Source organism: Solanum dulcamara, chromosome 11, assembly GCF_947179165.1.
Source record: "Solanum dulcamara chromosome 11, daSolDulc1.2, whole genome shotgun sequence".
NCBI classification, from domain to species: domain Eukaryota; kingdom Viridiplantae; phylum Streptophyta; class Magnoliopsida; order Solanales; family Solanaceae; genus Solanum; species Solanum dulcamara.
In genome coordinates, this window is record NC_077247.1 from 36,102,023 (window position 1) to 36,122,133 (window position 20,111).

The 20,111-nt window shown below is 36.8% G+C and overlaps 1 protein-coding gene across 7 annotated transcripts in view; it reads left to right on the top strand.

The window, feature by feature from the left end:
* Window positions 1–576: 576 nt before the first annotated feature.
* The window catches only part of LOC129874467 (uncharacterized), a 30,822-nt gene continuing 11,287 nt past the window's right edge, over window positions 577–20,111 (top strand). For 2 of the 7 annotated variants that reach the window (XM_055949751.1, XM_055949755.1), the window contains exons 1-8: window positions 578–1,125; window positions 4,868–5,070; window positions 13,077–13,139; window positions 18,570–18,910; window positions 19,080–19,170; window positions 19,256–19,333; window positions 19,416–19,475; window positions 19,563–19,667. In XM_055949751.1, coding sequence (XP_055805726.1) covers window positions 4,933–5,070; window positions 13,077–13,139; window positions 18,570–18,910; window positions 19,080–19,170; window positions 19,256–19,333; window positions 19,416–19,475; window positions 19,563–19,667 — 876 coding nt within the window. In that variant the 5' untranslated portion in view covers window positions 578–1,125; window positions 4,868–4,932. Of the gene's footprint in view, window positions 1,126–4,867; window positions 5,071–13,076; window positions 13,140–18,569; window positions 18,911–19,075; window positions 19,171–19,255; window positions 19,334–19,415; window positions 19,476–19,562; window positions 19,668–20,111 lie in introns of those variants that run through there. The other 5 variants (XM_055949756.1, XM_055949753.1, XM_055949752.1 and 2 more) reach the window with 5 other exon arrangements.

Genomic DNA, 20,111 nt, shown 5'->3' on the forward strand with positions numbered 1-20,111 from the left:
TGTAGCCATCAAATAAGTGTTATCTAAGGGACATTATTTCTCATTTTTTTTATGTCTACGTAGATTCATTGATCAAATCAATTTAATATATTATGAGCTTTTTTAGAATTTTTCTTTGTCATCGCTGTTCAACTTTTTAAAATTAATTTTCACACGACCCAACAACATGCTCATAATTTGAAATCAATGATATTCTACTTTCTTATGCTAGGTAATTTTCTTTTATCTCTCAAATCATTTCTATTACAACAACACTTCGTTTGGATGATTGTTATGTATTATATCGTCGTATATTATATTGTGTTGTATTGTATTATATTATTTTAATAAATACTGTTTGAATATATTAAATTATTCTTCGTCGTTACATAATGTCACATATCAATAATTTGAATGACCTACAAAAAAAATAAGGTATAAGGTAAAGTTACTATGAAAAATTAAGATAAAAAATGAAATATAATTATTAAATAATACACAAAAATAAAATAAAAAATATTATAATAACAATGTGATTATTAGACAAAATGAGACTTTTCATATAACAACCATCCAAACAAGGTGTTAGGGGGTCAATGGTTATTTAGAAAAAACCCGACTAAACCTACCAGCCCTTCTTCTTCTCAATTTTCTGAAATTCTAGAAAAGAAGACCTAAAAATTTTTGATAGACATACAGAGGAGAGCAAAAGAGAGATCGAAGAGAGGAAAAATATGGAGACTTAGCAATTTTCTTTACTTTATGGGACAGAGATAGAGAGCAAGGATAGGAGAGACACAGAGTTCACGTGCACGCCGGAGTTTGACGACGGCACCACCACAGCTCCGCTGCTGCTCTACCACGGTTCATCCATTAACGCCTGTGAACTCTTCACCTGAAAATCGAAAGACCAACCCCAAATACACCATCTCTCTCAATCTCATAATATCCCCTCCCAGTGCTTCACAGACCATCTTTTTTCATTGATTACTCTGTTTCATTGACAAAAACACGAGCTGGATTATTCTAGATCCGCAAGATTTTCAGTCAGAACAAGTGGGCTTTCGTTAAAAAAAATTCGGAATCTTGTCGAGGTCATTGGGGACGTTAAGGTCCCTGTTTTCAGCTCAAAAATTCATTTGTGAGGTTCATTTCTTTATATTACCGCTTATTTTGGCGCTGATTTTTCTTCTGATATGTTAAATGCAGTTTTTTTTGCGATTTGTATGTTTTTCTTGTTCAAGGGTTGATTAAGTTGAATGTTTCATATTACTACTGTTTGTGATACCACTTGCTTCTATACTTATGAATGTTCGAAGAAAATTAGTGAGCTACCCAGATTAAAGATTATAGACATGAATTCCTGACTAGATCGTGGATTCTGGTTTTAGACTAAAAATTAATTGGAATACATGTTAATCAATAAAAAGACTGCATAATTTTGTTATTTCCTTACTGTTTATGAGCTAACATAGAAGTTAAGTTTATCTACAATTTAGTAATATAAGGATAAAATAATGGGTCTAAGACTTCAAGATTTTAGAAGCTTTAAAAGCTAACGTTGGAGGTCTTTTTGTGCTTTCGGTATTCAATGAGTATGGTTAGCAATTGAGCAGATTACATGTTATTTGGAAATAAGTTTGAGTAAATAGTTGTGTAAAAACATTGAGTATTTAAATTATCTTTGTAATTATTCTTGTTGAATGTTTAATTATGGGAAATTGTGAAATATTGGATCGCCTCCGGGGGCTTTATCCTCCAAGTATGACATGGTGAAGGCTCTATTAACTGCGAGCTTGATGAGTTGCGGATTAATCCAAGGCTTGTTCTGAATAAAAAATGAAAGAGTGAAAAAATGGATAAGTTTAGTTGTCTCAAATTACAAGAGACGAACAAATGCCTCAAAAACTAGATGAGCGTTAGGCACGTTTTAAAATGTTTGTTTCGATTAAGAATGCGGTTACACATTTTTTTTGAGATACTTAAAAGAAATTCAAGGATGCGGTGACACACCTTGGCCAAAATTGTTCTAATAATTAACTTCATTAACTCTAACCAAGACGTGTAGACAAAGGTTATTAGGTCCGATGTACTCGAGCGAAGAAAACAATTATGCTTCTAAGTTGGTGTATGTCAAGACTATGAATGCGGTTACGCATCTATGTTGAGACCAATAAAAGTGCGACCACATCATGGCTTGTAAAACAATTTATCCAAAATTCTTGTAAGCAAGTATAAGTCCATAAAAGCGATCGTGCTAAAACCACGAGACTCGGGGATTCCTCATACCTTCCCCGGGTCAACAAAATTCCTTATTTGGTCTTTTGTTTTCGCAGACAAAAAATAAAGAGTTATTTCCTTTTGATTAGGGATTCAATAAGACTTGGAGCACTACAACTCAATTTCAAGTGATTGAATCTGTTAAATAAAAAATCTCTATTCAAAACCATCACTTCGGTTGGACATTGCTTGTGGTTTTTTAATGGTTTCTCTTTGTTTTGTGGTCTCTTCTCTATTCAAGTCCACTCAGCTCCCAGGAACTTCTTAACCTTGTCAGCTCTTCTTTGTTTTATTTTTGTATCCAAGCAGCTAGGAGATCTATCTTATTCTTAAGCAGGAAGGATTTCAATTCCTTCTGCTTATAGGGCTGGTTCAGCCCTCTTATATTCCAGGAACAAAAGATCATGGTGGAGGCTCTGAGGGCTGATCAGGACCCTTTTCTTCTGCATACTCACCCACAAACCCCAGTAAGCTGAGGTCAGTATGTTCATCAGTCCTGGAGGTCATCTCCCCCCTGTGAAGTCTCAGCTACCAGTTCTCCTTGCTTCTGTCTTGTATCTGTGCTCAGGACCTTATCCTGTAGTATAGCTGGTGATTCAGCTTTCCCAAAGGTATGACTGTCTCTGGCTGGACTAATGACTATAGTTTTGCTTGCCACTGAGTAGGTGCCTGTATCTTCTCCTTTCCATTGTCTTGTATAACTACTTTGGGAGGTGGAACTTTAGTGTTCAGAGGGCAATACTCAGTTTCATGGCCTATGATCATATACTCATTGCAATATTCAGTCCACCAGTCACAGTCCGCCTCTTTTTTTTTTTTTTTTTTGAAACTGACAGTCCACCTTTTGTTCTCTAGTAGTTCCATTAGACTTCTCAATAAACATTACTTCAGGCAGGGGTTGGGTCACATCCAATTCAATCAGTATTTGAGCATATGAGATCCTTCCTTCTTCAGCATTCAACCTATCAATACACACTGGTTTCCCCAAATAGCTTGCAATTCTACTTAGGCTTTCAGTGGACTAGTCATGAATTGGTAGGTTGGGGAAGGTAACTCACAATGACATTTGTCGAATTGACTCCTTACCCATATCCATACGAAAGTCGGGCTTCCACTGTTTAAGAACTACCAGTTGAGAATCAAAAGTGTATGGGCCATTTTGAAGGACCTTTTGCTTATAATGTTCATCCTCAAACCTGAATATGTAGTATCCTTTGTCATGGAGGACCCTAGGTGCTGTGACAAAATTCCAGATAGCATACATAAATTTGAGCATTTGTTTAAATGGGGTGTTCTTCCCTACTACATACCCTTCATTGCACAGTCCCATTTCTTAGTTTGTTGTTCCAATGCTTCTGGATTTAGCTTTACGAACTTAACCCCCTCTTTTAAAACTGGAGGAAAGTAGCTAACTTGTGTACCTTTGTTCGGAGCTCGATTGGCAGTAGCAAACGTTGTAGGTATGCTCCACGTAGAAAGCGTGAGTTCCCCTGCCGCATGTATACCCCCAACGCCTTCTTGAGCTGGGTCTGGTGTTGTAGCCACACTGGAAGCTTCATTTTCAACAGTAATCCCTTTGTCGGAGCTTGATGTGCCTTAGATCCACTACTTGCACCTTCCACCCATTGAGAGAGTTGGATGGGTGGTAGTGGTTTATTAATCCCATTCTCCGGTGTAACTATCTTCTCTGTATCTACTGGTGTTGCTGCCGTTGGGCCAGGTTGGCAGCCTTTGCCGGTGGAAAAGTACGTTTACGGGCCATAGGTGTACGTGTGCCTATGGAGCCTCTTCGGTGTGAGAGAGCTTGCCACTGTTTCATAGAAGATTCAAATACATTCATATTGTGATAGTAAAGAGAAATTTGTTGATTCCTAGTGCTTATTTGAAATAGTTGTCTCGTGTATGTGTTGTTTTACTATTATCAATTTAATTATAGTTAGTCATCAGCTGAAAACTTGAACCAAACCGATGGTTTTTATTTTATTTTATTTTTAAATTTTTAAAACCAATCAAATTAATTTGATTTTGGTTTAATCAAAAACCAAACCTTGGACACCCCGAGCTGTAGTATTCTCACGAAAAAGAAGAAAAAGTCATACTAACAAAATGATTTAAAGAAAATATAAGTAAAACTAATGGCAACGAGGCAGAAATTCTGAGTTAACTTCGTTTCAGGCAAGAAGCCAAAAGTAACAAAGAAGACAGAAAAGGGGGAAAGACAGATAAATCCCACATGCCTCCACACCCTCACTAGACTAACCCGCACCCACCAAACCACCATTTTCAAGTCTTCTTCTTCTTTTCCTGTATCTATTTACGTATTCTGCCATTTCAATCAACTTTATTTTCCCCTACTTCTCATGTCTATATCGATGTATTCAATTGGGAACTGAGGTAATTATCCTTATTTTAAAGTTTCTTTTTATTATGTTATTTATTTATATGGCTTTTGGAGTTCTGTTTCGTTTCTGCCATTTTCTTTGATTTTTGTTTTGTTTTATTTTAACTATGGGGAAATACATGAGTCAAAATTGTAGCTGTCATGGTTTATTACACCATTTTCTGATAGAGATTGGGATTTTTATGCCTCTTTTGAATTTTCTTGTAGTAAAGCAGACAATTGTTGGAAGGTTGAAGGCAGAGAGCTGAGGGAGCAGAGAGAGAGGGGGGGAGATGGAAAATGGAGGGGATAGTTTGGTGCCTAAACTTGCGGGATGGAATTTGAATGATTCAAATAATCCCAAGAACAATGATGGATTGTATCAGGTTCTGAAAGCAGTTGAAGCCGCTGAAGCCACCATTAAGCAACAGGTTTGCTAATCCTTCCCCACGTGGATGTCTGTATGTGTTCATAGAATGGTTGTAGTGACTGTGATGATCAGTCTATTGGGAACAATTTCTATTTTTGTTTCATCTGTTCACAGAATGGTTTTACTGACTGTGATGATGAGTCTACTTTCTTTTTTGTTTCAAGTAGAAGCTATGGAAACTGCAAATGGACTTCAAACCAATAGGATCAATGTTGAATGTCTCTTGGTCATATGTTAGATAAAACTGTTGCCGTGGACCTATATCTTTGTCCTGTCCAAGATGGATTATTCTACGCCTTCCTTTTAACAAGCTGTTGTGAAAACTGAATTGCAAATGGTAGTCTAGAGATAGATAAATGATACATCAGTCACTGTCCGGTCCAAGAGTCAAAGATTGCATATAGGCCTTTTCTGCAAAGATAATTAAATAGAAGCTAAAACTGTAAATTGACTTCAATCATTCCAATAGGATCAATGTTGAATCATATGTTAGATAAAACTGTTGCGCTGGACCTATATCTTTGTCCTGTCCAAGATGGATTACTTTAGGCCTTCCTTTTAACAAGCTATGCCATGTTGTGCAAACTGAATTGTAAAACGTAGTTGAGAGATAGATAAATGATACATCAGTCACTGTCCGGTCCAATAGTCAAAGATAATTTGCATGTAGGCCTTTTCTTTCACCAGCAATGCCCGCTCAAATTGTATCAAAGTAGAACCCATTGGGTTTCATGTAGCAGTCCTTTTATTGACTGAAAAAGGAAAAAAGTTGAAAGAAGAAAGAAGGTATGAGAACTAATCTCTTCTTTACCTGTTTGAATTGCTCTTGCTTTTTTCAATCATCTTCTCAAGGCTCCTTCTCCTGTTGGCAACATGAATACATTGTTAATGACTCGAATAGCCAAAGGTTCTCTTGGGAACCGGAAGTCTAGAATCAGTCTTCCTTAGTTGCATTTATTTACAACAATCTTTGTTAAGTGTGAAAAAGGCCATGGTTGTGTCGAGCAATGCATTATTATGGTTGTAATGATAGTTTTTTGGTTTCTGGTCTTGCTCAAGGTAGGTCTCTTAGTAGGTGTTTGTCCATAGGATTTGAGACCCTAATTTCAAATTTTGATTTGAAATCAGCGTGCACAAAATTTTAACTTCAGTTTCAAATCTCAAATTCTCCAAAAAAGGTAGAACTTCAAATTTCAAATCTTTTAAAATGTAAAACTTGATCCATAACTTCTTATTTTGTAAAAAAAGACCCATGCTCGCTGTGGATAGATTGTTCGTACCATGTGGAAGGATTATATTAAAGAAAAGCTAGTTACGATTATTGGTGATTTTTTGGACCAGTGAATCTTGTAAAATTATTTATATTTGAAAGCTTGTAATAGTAAGTAATCATAAACATTTATTTATTAAAAGAACATGGAGATGCGCGATTTATTTAGAGTCTGTTTGGATAGGCTTGTTGCTTTTGACAAAAAAGCCAAAAGTCATAAGTTAGAATTACTAACTTATGGCTTTTGGCTTTTTTGTCCTTTAGGCTTAAAAACAAGTACTTATAAACACCTTTTAATTTATCCTTAAAAGATATTTTGGCTTAAAAGCACTTCAAATAAGCCAATCCAAACAGGCTCTTAATGCATCGCCTTAGGATGTTTCGATATCCTACTCAATTTTATTTTTAAAACGGAAAAAATGCTCGACAAATGAAGGTGGAGTACAATGGTTCCTTTGTACAAGAACAAGGGTGATATTCAAAACTGTAATAATTACATGGGTATCAAATTGCTAAGCCACACTAAGAAGGTTTGGGAGAAAGTGGTGGAGATGAGGGTGAGAGGGGTGTCCATTTCCGAGAATCAATTTGGGTTCATGTCGGGACAATCGACTACTGAAGCCATCCATCTTGTGCGGAGACGGGTGGAGAAATATAGGGAAAGGAAGAGGGAACTACATGTGGTGTTCATTGACCTTTAAAAAGGCCTCTTATGAACATTTGCCATTTTATGAAAGACTAAGTATTCTTATCACCAACTTTAAGCCATAAACTCAATCTCTTTATTCTCGACAAGTTCCTCCTGCTCCATATAAAATAGCAGTCTTTGTTATTATTTCCTTCTCTGTCAAAGCTCTATGATCAAGTACTGAGTCCATATCTTCCATCTGCCCCAATAATTTCTTCCTTTGAGACTTCAAATTCCCTTTCTCACTCTTGCTCCATTCCTTCAGCTTTATTTTAAGAGATTTCAGTTTAATGTAGTCAGGTCTCCCCATAAATTAAAAGAGTTCCACCATTCACTAATTCTACCAATAAATCCTTCACTACCCAACCACCAATTTTCGAACTTGAAATAATGTTTATTCTGAGACAAGTACCACATGTAAAGCTACTTGGAAGTGGTCAGAAGTTAATCTCTGAAGAAGGAGCTGTTTGATGTTGCTGAAGCTATCATCCCATTTGTTAAAAATAAGGATCCTATCGATTCTTGAAGCTATCTTATGATTATCCCCTTTGAACCATGTGAAATTACCACCCTCAAGCTGGTTGTCTATTAGGCTCATATCTTCTATGAAATTAGAGAACGCCACCATACCCCTATTTCTCCTATTACAATTCCTCTTCTCTGAGCTAAATCTAGTGGCATTAAGGCCTCATTTGTTTGCACTTAATGGAGGTCTGAATCTGAATGGTTCAAACATTAGACCATTAAGTGCATTTGTTTTCATTAAGATTTGAAGCACTTAATTGATCTAAATAAGTCTACATCATTAAGATTTAGAACAAAGTTTTAATATCACTAAGAGGTATTCTTGTGTGGATAATATTAACCATCAATCTATCCACAGCCACAGGCCACCAACACTACCTCCCTCTGCCATCACAACCACCACCCCCACCATTACTGTCGTCAACCACCAACTACCTCTGCCATCACAACCACCACCGTTGGTAACCACTACTGTCAGTTGCTACCGCACTAATATCCTTCATCATTATAATTATATATCCATTACCACCCCCACCCCTATCTCTGTAGCTGACGCCACCTCCACCACTACTATCACCACTACAGTAAATTACCACTACTAACATACTCAACCATCACAATTAGCATCGCCTCCAGCTACCACCACACATTCTTCGATCGCCACCACCATTGCAGCCATCTCCACCACTATTATCAGTCACTACTCACTACCATCACTGCGGTCAATTTCTACTACCACCACTTCCATCATCATAACTAGCACCGTCGCCAACTACCACAATAACATCATTAGCCACCACACATTTTTTCAATCACCACCAACTACTAACAACAACCAACTTCACCATTACAACCACCAACACCACTACCAATCGCCACCATTATGACAGTCATCACAACACCAATCACCTCCATCCTCACAACTATCACCATCATCATTACTAGGCACTAACAACAACTATTACCATCACCACCACCATTACAAACTATCTCCACCATCACTAGCAAGCACCAATGTTTCATTTTTCTTTGTCAAATGATGATTTTTTAAAAATATTTAACTAATTTTTATTCGAATTGTATATTTATTATGTACATATAAATAAAATATGTACATTCAGATGTTGAAAAACAAACAGTTTTAATCATTTAATGTTCATATCTTGAGACAACATTTTAATCATTTAGATGTCTAAATCTTTATTAAAACAAATGAGGCCTATGAAATCTAGTGAAAAAAAGTACAACTTAAGAAATTCAAATGTATGTCAAAACAAAATTTCAACTTCATATCAATTTGATTTCAAATCACTGGTTTAAAATCATGTCCAAACAGGCCCTTGGTATATTTTTCTTTTTCTCAGAGTTTATAGTAATTGGTCTTCTTAGAAATTATCAGCATGTGTATCAATCAAAAAACTGACAATTTCTGAAAGGTTCTTCCAATTTTCAAAAACTGGAAAAAATTCCAGATCCCCCCCCCCCCCCCCCCCCCCCGGCATTCTGTCATCTCAAGTTAAGCTTGTGTGCATAAGAAAGTAGTACTCAAGGCTGACTGCTGAACTATTTACCAATTACTGTTATTAGTACACACATGTATCCTTCCAGGATGTTTGGAAGGAGCTGGAGCTGACCATGAATCAGACAGAACAGTGCTTTACTATTTTGAAAATTTATATGAGAATGTTTTAATCCTCTTGTTTTCTCCTTTGTTCTTCTCTTGGTTGGTTAGCTGAATTTTTAGTAACTTGCAGTGTGGATAAACGGAGATCTTTCATTCTTATGTTCCTAATAACTTGGTCATATGTGGATCCTTTATGCCTTGTGACCCCCCCCCCCCCCCCAAATTTTTCTTGAGACTGCTTCAGTTATGAGATCAGGTCTCTTTATAAGATTTAAGGCTGTTTATTTGGAGGCAGAAATCTAGGGCGTTGTGGTTAAAAGAAGGGGATGCTAATACTAAATTTTTCCACATGGTAGGCAGTAGCGAATAAGAGGAGGAGTTGTTTTGAGTCAATAGAAGTATGCAGTTGTGTCTGACGGGGTGTTACAAGAATCGAGTTACTTGAAAGGAAAACAAGAAAATAATGCGGAAGCGAAAATACGAAGATTAAAGACAAGAAATTATTGATAGACAAAATTCGAGAACAAAATTCCCAAACTTTGAATATAAAGTGCTAGGAATCCTAATTGAATTTAGTAATTAAAATTAGTGGGTTTAGACTAATTATGTTACTACTAGTAGAATCAATTCAAGAACTTAGATACGAATTGATCTGGACCCCTAATTGAATAATGAAAAACAATAATCGTATAAGACTAGTTACATTCTCCAATTAGTTCGAATAAGAACCGTAGATATCAAACACAAAATTAATCTTACCTCTTAAAAGAAATCATTCTGTTAAGCTTGTATGATAAATTTCAAGTAGCCAACATGCAAAGGTGTAAAGAAGAGAAACTCGCAAATAATATTAATAATAATGTTGCCTAAAAAGAACAAAATCCAACCTTATATATAGGGGAAGTTTCGAACACCCTGTCCCAAATAGCATGGGATTCAAATTCTACTCTTATGAAAATAGTAAATAGTAAAACTTAACTAGGAAACTTTAAACTAGGAAAACAAGTAAAAATTTATGTCGCACTTCTTCTCTAAACTACATAACAGTATAAGGAAAAAAGTATCTAAAATTTGCACCAAAACACAAGCCTAAAGTAACACTTTTGGGCGTGCAATTCAACCCTACTTTGGGTGTGATGTTCTGCCCATCTTGGGCTTGATTTCAGCCATTTTAATCATGCAAATCAACCCTTGTCTTTAATGCAAATAAGCTCCTTTGGGCGCTCCATGTGGCCCCAGACTTTCTCCTCTTGGGCTCGGACTTGGACCATGAAATATGCGTTGCACTTAGCCCACTCGTTGCTGCAATTATTGGGATCATTCTTGGGCTTTTCTTCCACGATAAGTACCTTCTTGATCTCCTTAGTATCTAATGCTTCACCCAAGTCCATTAATGAAAGTATGCCACCATGGATGCTATCAGGGAGGAGGAAGTGAACGAAACTATTGTGGGGTTTTATTTACATTTTTTTAGAGAAGATGTTAGTTAGAGACCTAAGTGTGGGGATGGTGTTTAACCAGATAGGATAGAAAATGAGGGAGATATAGCCGAATTTATTTTAGCTTTCTTTCAACAGTGTTGGAGGACCATTAAAGGAGATTTTATGGAGACCATTGAGGCATTCCAAGAAGTTGGAGAGTTTGATAGAAGCCTTAATGCTTCCTTTATTACTATTGTGCCAAAGAAAGAGGACCAACGAGCCAGATACTACATGCCCACTAATCTGGTGGGAAGCATCCATAAAGTTATATCTAAGGGGCTTTCTAAGAGATTAAAGAAAGTTTTGGACGAGGTAGTGTTTACCCCTCAGAATGCATTTATGGAAGGGAGATAGATTCTGGATTCAGAGTTAGTGGCCAATAGAGTGGTTGACTTTAGAAAGAACAAGGGAGAACCGGGAATGTTATGAAAGCTGGATCTCTAGAAGACTTATGATCATGTGAACTGAGAATTTTTGGATTTCATTATGATGAGGATGGGCTTTGGGGAAATGGCGGAGGTGGATCAAATTTTTAATTTCTACTACTGGATTCTCTATTATAGTAAACGGGAGTACATATGGTTTCTTTGACAATTCGAGGGGGTTGAGATGGGGGATCCATTATCTCACTTGTTATTTATCTTGGTAATGAGAACTTTGAGTAAGATGATGAGCATGGCTGTTGCAGGAGTTCTATTAAGGGGTTTCACTGCCTTATTTGAGGGAAAATCGACGTAGGAGTCTCCCATTTCTTGCTCGCTGATGATTCATTGGTTTTATTTGATGAGATGTCTCTCTGCAAACCCTTATTTGGTTTAAGATTGTTTCAGACCTCAAGGTCAATTTCAGTAAATGTGAGATCATATCACTGGTGAGGTGTGGAACATTGAAGAGCTAGCGTAGGGATTGAGTCATAGAGTAGGTGCTCTACCTACTACCTAATTGGGGTTGCTGCTAGGTGCTTCAAACAAGGATCTTACAGTGTGGAATCCGGTTGTTAAGATAGTTGAGAAACAGCTAGCAGGATGGCAAAAGAAATACCTCTCGAAATGAGGGAAGGAACTGTTGATAAAAAACTCTTTGTCTAGCATTTCTATGTACTTCATGTGATTATTACAAGTCCAGCCACCATGACTGATAAGTTGAAAAATCATCTGTGGAATTTTTGATGGAAAGCATCTGACGGCACAAGCAAGTTTCATTTAGTGAATTAGAAAATTGTCACATTCACAAAGAAATGGGAAGATCTTAAGGTATTCGACAAGGCTCTACTTGGAAAATAGATATGGAGGTTTGGAGTGGAGGAAAATGCTATATGGAGGGAAGTGGTAGTGAAGAAATATGGAACTATGGAAAGGGGTGGAGGACTAGAAACATAACATCTCCGTTGGATGTGGTCTTTGGAGGGGAATTATGAAGGGTGGGAAGAATTCATTGGTCATATTCTATTCAAGGTGGGGATGGACGTTGGATCAGTTTTTGGGGGTACAAGTGGCGTGGGAAAGTAAGTTGAAGCTTGTTTTCCCCAACATATATAGTATCTCGTGCCAAAAAGAACAAATTGCACAACAAATGCGTGGGATACATGTTGGGGAAGGTCACTGGATTTGAGATTTAGGAGGAACCTCCAGGATTGGGAGATGGAAAAATTTCAAAGTTTGGTTGATCTATTATATAGGCAAAATGCACCGTATGACATTTCTGACTTGTGGAGATAGCGTGAAAGTAGGAATGGCATATTTACTGTCAAATCATATTATCAGAGCCTGCTAGTGAGAGGGGAATCAGATTTTGCACACCGGTCTATTTGGATTCCTAAGGCGCCTAGGAAGGTTCGTTTCTTCACGTGGTTGGCTCCAAGGGGAATGATCTTGACAACAGTGACCTGGAGGAAGGGGAGGATTACCTATGTTAGATGGTGCTGCATGTGTAGATGTTTGGGAGAAGATCATGTCTTGTTGCATTGCCACCTCGCTACGTGGTTATGGTCGCTGGTCCTAAATTGGTTCCGGGATAATATGGGTGGTGCCGTGTATGTTGAAGGAGGTGTTGTATGGTTAGGCCTTCAGGAGGAGGAAGAGAAGATGGCGGTTTGGATGTTGCTCTGTCAACCATTATGTGGGTTCTTTGGAGATAGAAGCATGAGAGCATTTGAAGAAGTTGCTAGTGTCTTTTTAGTTGCAAAATAGTCTCTTATTTCTAATTTCTTTTTGGTGCACCTATGAGGTGCAATGTGAATAGAGGATTGGTGTTCTTGTGTAGAGAAACATATTTTGTTGTAGGTTCTCTGTTTTGGTAGATGACTTGGCTTGTATATGTGATTTTCCCATCATTTATAAAATAATTTACCTTATAAAAAAAAAGAAAAAAAAGAAGAAGAGATTGTCTGCTGATTCTATATGTATTTTTTCTTTTACAGGTTGATGAGAATAATCGATTAAGAACAGAACTTCAAAAGAAGATTCTGGAAGTTGAAAAATATGTAAGTAAAATTCAGATTTGTTGTTACTTCATGGTCCAGAGTTGTCTTATACGTTACATCTTATGGTTCCGAAACATGGTACATTCTGAATATCATTGTTTTGACTATCTATTATCTTCTATTGCCCTTTTGCTTGTAGCCTTCACCAGAATCCATTTTTTTGTTTGTTGCTAATGCAAGTCATTTCTTTTGTATCACTTCTACATTATTATATATGTAGGTCTGATGGTTGAAAAATATATACCCTTTTCTAGACTCGCACATGTTTAATGACATTATCTATGTTCCATACCTAAATTTGATCGTTGGTGGATAGCAGCTGATATAGAGGTGCCAGCTATTGCTAGCTACTCTGTACTTTTACTTTAAGGTAGCAGTTCATTAAGTGGACTGATATGAATCTTTAGGGGAGGATTGATTCACAAGGCGATAGATAAGTTCAGCTCGTTAAAGGGAGGCTGAAACATTAGAGTTCAATGGAAGAGAGAACTCCGATCTCTTCAACTCATTAAAGGGAGACTGAAACCTAGAGTTCAATGGAAAAAAGAACTCTAATCTCTTGTTTTCTTGTTGAAATATGACTTTCTTTTTTATTCATCAAAACCCCCTTTAAATAGGAGTCTTATTACATCAATAGAAAGTCTAATTCTTATGAAAGTAGGAAACCTAAATCCTATTCCAAACTAATAACTATAGCTTAACCTAATCCTTATGGCTATGAAACATAAAACCTATTCTAGAATAACAAAGAAAGCTATTAAAATATAATTAACTAATTATAATTAAATACTTAATTAATTTGACTAACTCGCGTCCACAACATGGACCATCTAGCTTTACTTTAAGTTGAATAATTCTTCAACTGTGAAAATGTAGAAGGTAGTATGATTATATAGTCAGGCATACATGGTTGTACCAACAATTTGGAGACTATAAATTGAAGCTTGTGACCTCAGCTTTTGCTTGAGCTTGAGGCATAGTGGTTGTGATGTTGTAAAATTGACGTTAATAGCATATTGTGTGTACCGATTAGGTTTCCGCTGCCACTTAAATATGCTCAGTTTACCCTTAGGAATTGTTAAAAGTGAAAATGGTCAAACTTACCCCTCAATTACTGAAAATAGAACTATACCCTCTGTTTGGTTTTGGTCTAAAAAATCCTTCACTATGAGTTTATTGGCTCGCTCATTTATGCCCCAAAAAACTAACAAACGTCCATGTGATTTTAATCCAGTAAAAAATATTTCAATGCTTCCAAAATGAATGGGGAAGAATATTTTTTATTTTAGCAAAAGCCACATGGAAACCAAATAAAAAGATTGTTGTTGAAGCTGGTTCTTCCTTCACCAGTTCCGTCGTTGCTGGTGTCTCAGCCGGTGCAGCTGAAACTTTGCTAACAATTTTTTGACATAACTTGAGCACAAACACCAAACTGCTTTCTTAGATCTATGCCAACACATAAAACAAATTCATATACAAGCTTGACAGAATTTTCTAAATATAATATTAATTAACTTTAGATGGTACTGGAAACACAGAACAATAAACAATTTCACATTGGCACAACTTTCACCATTTTATTCAGTGTTTTGGACGGCAAAAGGCGACAAGGGTCTGCTACAAGGCGAGGCGCTCACCTTTTTGAAGTGCGGCACCAATTAATACCAAAAAATTGAAATATTTAATTTCATATATAAATAATCAAAATCTCAATAGCAATAACATATTAGCAAATATTTCAATTCAAAAACTGATAATAGATAATACATACTAAAAGTCTAGAACCTGAATGAGAAAAAAAAGTACAAAAGTCAACAGTGAGAAAAAAAACAGAGGTAGAAGTAACTCTGAACTGAAGTATGAAGAAGAAGAAGGAAAAAGAAACAGAGGAAGAAACGAAGAAATATGTATTTGTGGGACTTTGGAGTCATTGGAAAAGTCTAGCTGGTCGCCGGAGAAGTCTAGTTGAGTCGACTGGTTGGAGTCGAAGTCTAAGAGTGCAACTGTGCAAATTTGGAAAGAAAACCCTAAAATTGCCTTTAAACTTTAAAACCCTAAATTGATCGCCTTTTTTTAAGAAAATACAAAAGGCAACGCCTTTCTTTCCTTTGTCGCCATTGTCGTCATTGTAGCCATGGCGTCGCCTTTTGAAGATTGCCTCGTCACAAAGCTAATTGTCGCGGGTCGCCTCGCCTCTCGCCATTGGCGACGAGGCGATCGCCTTTCACAACACTGATTTTATCAACAACTTAATCTTCATTCTTCAAATAAGACATTGTCAACATTAAAATTTGGATTCTTAAAAGAAGATTGAGCCTTAGTTCACATAACTAGTCAGCACTTGCAAGTACATCTTGAGGAAACCACTCTTCTTTGAACTACTGGAATGTCAATTCATCAATTTATTTCTCATAAATTTTCCAGCATTACTTAGTCAACTGCCAATAGCTCCAAGACCTGTTCCAATTATCCCTATATCGGCACCTAACCTGGTTCCAACAAGCCTTACTCCTGTCCCAAACCAAGTTCCCGCTGCAACCTTAGCCATCTATTCTGAGATCTTCTTATTTGGTTCCATGTGGCATTTTGCTAAAATATAAATATTCCTCCCCATTAATTTTGGGTGTCCACGTCAGCATGGAAAGTTTTTTCATTGGATTAAAATCACACATGGAAGTTTGTTAGGTTTTAGGAGCATAACTGAGCCAATAAATTAACTGCTAGGGTATTTTTGTTACCAAAGCCAAACGGAGGGCATAATAGTTCTATTTTCAATAGTTGAGGGTATGTTCGACCCTTTTCCCTTGTTAAAATTTAACTACCATGCATTGAAGTACATGCTGCTAGTCCATTATTAATTTGTTTAAGGTTTTAAGCAGCGTCCTTTAGAATAATTTTGTTGACTTGGATAATTACCACATAAAAAGTACGGTGACGGAAAGGATCCACTGAAGTGAAAAAAAAGTATCCTATATTTCCTCAGAACTGAAGCAGATAATGGTTAAGACTAAATGGATGTAGTGTTTCAGTATCTTTTTGCAGTTATGCTTTTATTAATTTAGTACCCAGCATAAAGGCAATGCTAGCTGGGGAAATTACCAAGACCAAGAGAGCACATTACAAGCTATGCGATGACTGAATGAAGTGAATCATGGCAGGTGACACTATTTTCAGTCACATTTACAACAGCAATGTTACACCAAAAATTAAGCAAAAAAATGCAACATAACAGCGTGCTTCTTGTCCTTGAACAGCCATCCATTTCTTTCTTTCCAGATGCACCACCACACTCTGGCTGTAAAATTCTTCCATATGTTGTTCGACGACTTATGTATACATTTTCTTCGCCATTCTTGCAATAGCTGTAGTGTTATTCTTGGCATACATACACCAATAAATGCCCAAAAGGTTAGAAATTCTTTCCCCAAATCTTTGCTGTAAATTTACAATATAGGAAGAGATGGTTGTTTTCCTCAATATGGTCTTTACGAGGCTGCAGGTTGTCAATATTTTGGTGGATGGATCATCAAAGTTCTTTGATTTAGAAATGAGGAGATTGGGGGAGGAAAGCAAAACAGAATGCAAATATAGTTACAAATTTACCATTCTTAGAAAAATGATGCAGATATAGTTACAATACATTGCCTGGATTAAGTTAGAAAGGATAAGTATGAACAGAGAGAGATCTCAGTTACAGCTCTTGACAAGTGTTTGCTGCAGATTGCTTCCGTAGACAGATGATGATTATCTCATGTGATAACAGATTTATAACTAGGAGACCAGACTAAATTTTAGTTGCGAAGGGAACCCTATTTGCTACTTCTTGTGAAGATTACGTCTATACAGGAGATGCAGGAAGTCTGCAGCAGTCTCAAGCTGCCAATTTGGAAAAGTTAATGTCCCAACAGTGCTTTGCTATTATTGTGAACAAATATGCAATTGATGCTCTTAGAGAAGTGCACCGTTAATTTTCAGTGAACTAAGTACAAGTAGTAAATGCACCAATATCTATTTTTCTTTTTAATAAGGGATTAAGTTTTGATTCTTTTATACAATTGCCATAATCTTTTTAAACAGATGAGCACAAAAGTTATTTTGTATTGCTGACATTACTGGTAATAAGTTTCCATCTCATTCTCACTGAATAAGTTTGCACATAGGAGATCAAGAGATAGCAGCTGTTACTGAAATTTGTTTCTTCTATTGACCGATTTTTCATTACACACGCAAAAAGAAATGAAATAATTCACAGAATATTATTCAAAATATTGCCCACAATTTAACCAATTAGTAACCGAGATTTTAGACATTTATCGAACAAGAAAGAGAATTTAACTGTAAAAGAAAAGGAGGATGACAGAATAACTTTTAGCTTCATTTAAGATGAATAAAATATGTAATTACTGACCCTTTGGGGTGGCCAAGTGATTTGGTCTTGGGACTTCCATGTTGGAGGTCACAAGTTCGAAACCTCTTGCCAGCGAAAGCAAGAGGTTTGCCTTCTGTGTCGAGCTTGTCGCACCGGGCTTGCCCTAGTGCGGGTTACCTCTCCTTTGTGATTTGCGAGCTATTGCATAGGAGCAGGGGTTTTACCCCGTGCGCACCCAAAGGGTAGCGGCTGTAGGTTTCCCTTGTCATCAAAAATATGTGTAATTACTGTTTGTTGAGCTACAGTGCTTAAGTTGATGTTTTTTCACTTCACAAGAATTACGTAGGTTTGGGTGTATGCTAATCCTAGAAAAAAGGAACTACAGTCAAACAGCATGTTGCTTGCATTTAACTAGAATTGAACTCTCTGTCGTTACTATTTAGAGCAATTTATAACTTGCTATGTCTTATGTACTGCCCAACATTTTGGTAATTATCTGTACTATTATTATCCCTTGGACTGACATGATCATCAAGGAGTTCAATGGATTAGTTTTATGTGCCAGTTCTAGCTTGTCATTGAAGTTTTCTACTGTCTGTCATGGTTCTGTTTGATAGATATTTAACCAAGCCATTTTCATGATGTTCTACTTTTATGATTGTTGAAGACATTATTAAATAATTTGAGATGGTCATACATAGGCAATGGTCCTGAGTTCGAGTTTCACCACCACCCACTATCCAAAAGAATTTCCATGTGCTTGACTCATCATAAAGAATCTAGCCTCGCACTTGAGGAGGCCTGTTGAAGACATTATGAAATAAATAAAATTGTGCTTTCTCTAGAAACTTTACTTTTTGATTCTTTTCGATGAGATGGTCACACAATTCAACAAAGACTTTACTTCGGAGACGCCTCATCCTTTCTAATAGAATTATACCATTTGTGCTGCCCGCACCTCTTTGAAATAATGTATTGTGAATTTTGTGATAAGAAATTCAGTTTCACTCTACTCACATTTCCAAGGTTCTTACAATATTTAGGATTTCAACGTTTTGCAGAGATCAGGAGAGCTAAAAGGTCAAACTCCTCATTCAGTTGGTCAATTGGATCATCTAAATGAGGCTGATGGAGCACATCCATCAAATTTGAGTTTGGGAAGTCAACTTCCTGAACTTAGAAACATGGATAGTATAGGACGTAATTTGTCTAGTAATATGTTACTTGCAAAAGATCCCAGGCAAAATGATTTAGACTCTACTCTGCAAAATCAGGGAGAGAGCCAAAGCGAATATAGCAAGGTGAATGGTACACTCAGAGCACTTCCTGGTGGTCTGACAACAACTGATAATTCTGGTGTTTCTCATTTCTCATCACCTTCGGCATCATTTTCACCCAACAGGTATTTACATAAATACAATTCATCATCTAAACATCAGTTTACCAGGTGGAGACATTACAACTTAGGTGTTACCAATGCAGTATTAATAATGTTTGTGTAAAGAGTTTTTAGCCAGCAGTTTTCTTCATAGATACAAACAGAAACAGTGACATTAGATTGGCTTAGGTAGGTATCAAATAGAAGGAGAATATGACAGACAGCTCAATTTATCTGGACAAGGTTTGATGCCAGTGGACGAAGTTAACAGCAGTATGAAGAAGGTCCCTCTCTGTTTCTATTAGTAAATGTCATGTTATAACACATCATACCAATCTTTCCCCTAATTTTAGTGATGTATCATTTTAGGATCTTGTTTTGAAGATCCAGGAGCATGAACAGGAGGTCGTACAAATGAGGAAACATCTTTCTGAATATTCCATCAAGGTAATGAAGAGCCTGTATTTTTAATACATCACTTTTGTTTTGATATGTTATTGTTGAAGTGAATGGTTTTTGTTTTTCGTAGGAAGCACAAATTCGCAACGAGAAATATGTTCTGGAAAAGAGAATTGCTTATATGCGCATGGTAGGCCAGAGTGACTGTTATGTCAATTTCACTCATCTCTACTTGGGCTTGAACTTATTGATGTCTTTGCTCTTAACATCTGTGTAGGCATTTGATCAGCAGCAACAAGATCTTGTTGATGCTGCATCTAAAGCGATATCGTACAGACAAGACATAATTGAGGAAAATATACGCCTGACATATGCACTGCAGGTATGCCTGCACCTTCACGTGGACTCATATTTTCCTCCCTCCATCTATTAGTGTGTTAATGTTAATGATTAGATCCATATGGAGAAGAACATGCTGTGTATTCTAATTTTCGGATTATTGTGTTTGTTGAATATGCCTTTCTTGTTCATTCTATTTGGATCTCCCAGATTCCCACCCATGCGACTATTTGCCTCTCTCCATCTGGTTTTTGTTTTAGTTATACGATGTGTCTGTTTGCAATCAACTTATGTTGTGTGGCTTTAATTCTTTATACTGAAAAGAGTTAGTTTTTAAGGATTAGCCTGATGTTTTCTTGGGATGGTGCATATTTGCCATCAATTTCTGTTGTGTGGCTTTGATTCTTCATACTGAAAAGATTTAACGTTTAAGGATTAGCCCGATGTTTTCTTGGGATGGTGCATGCGCACTTTTTATAAGTATTCA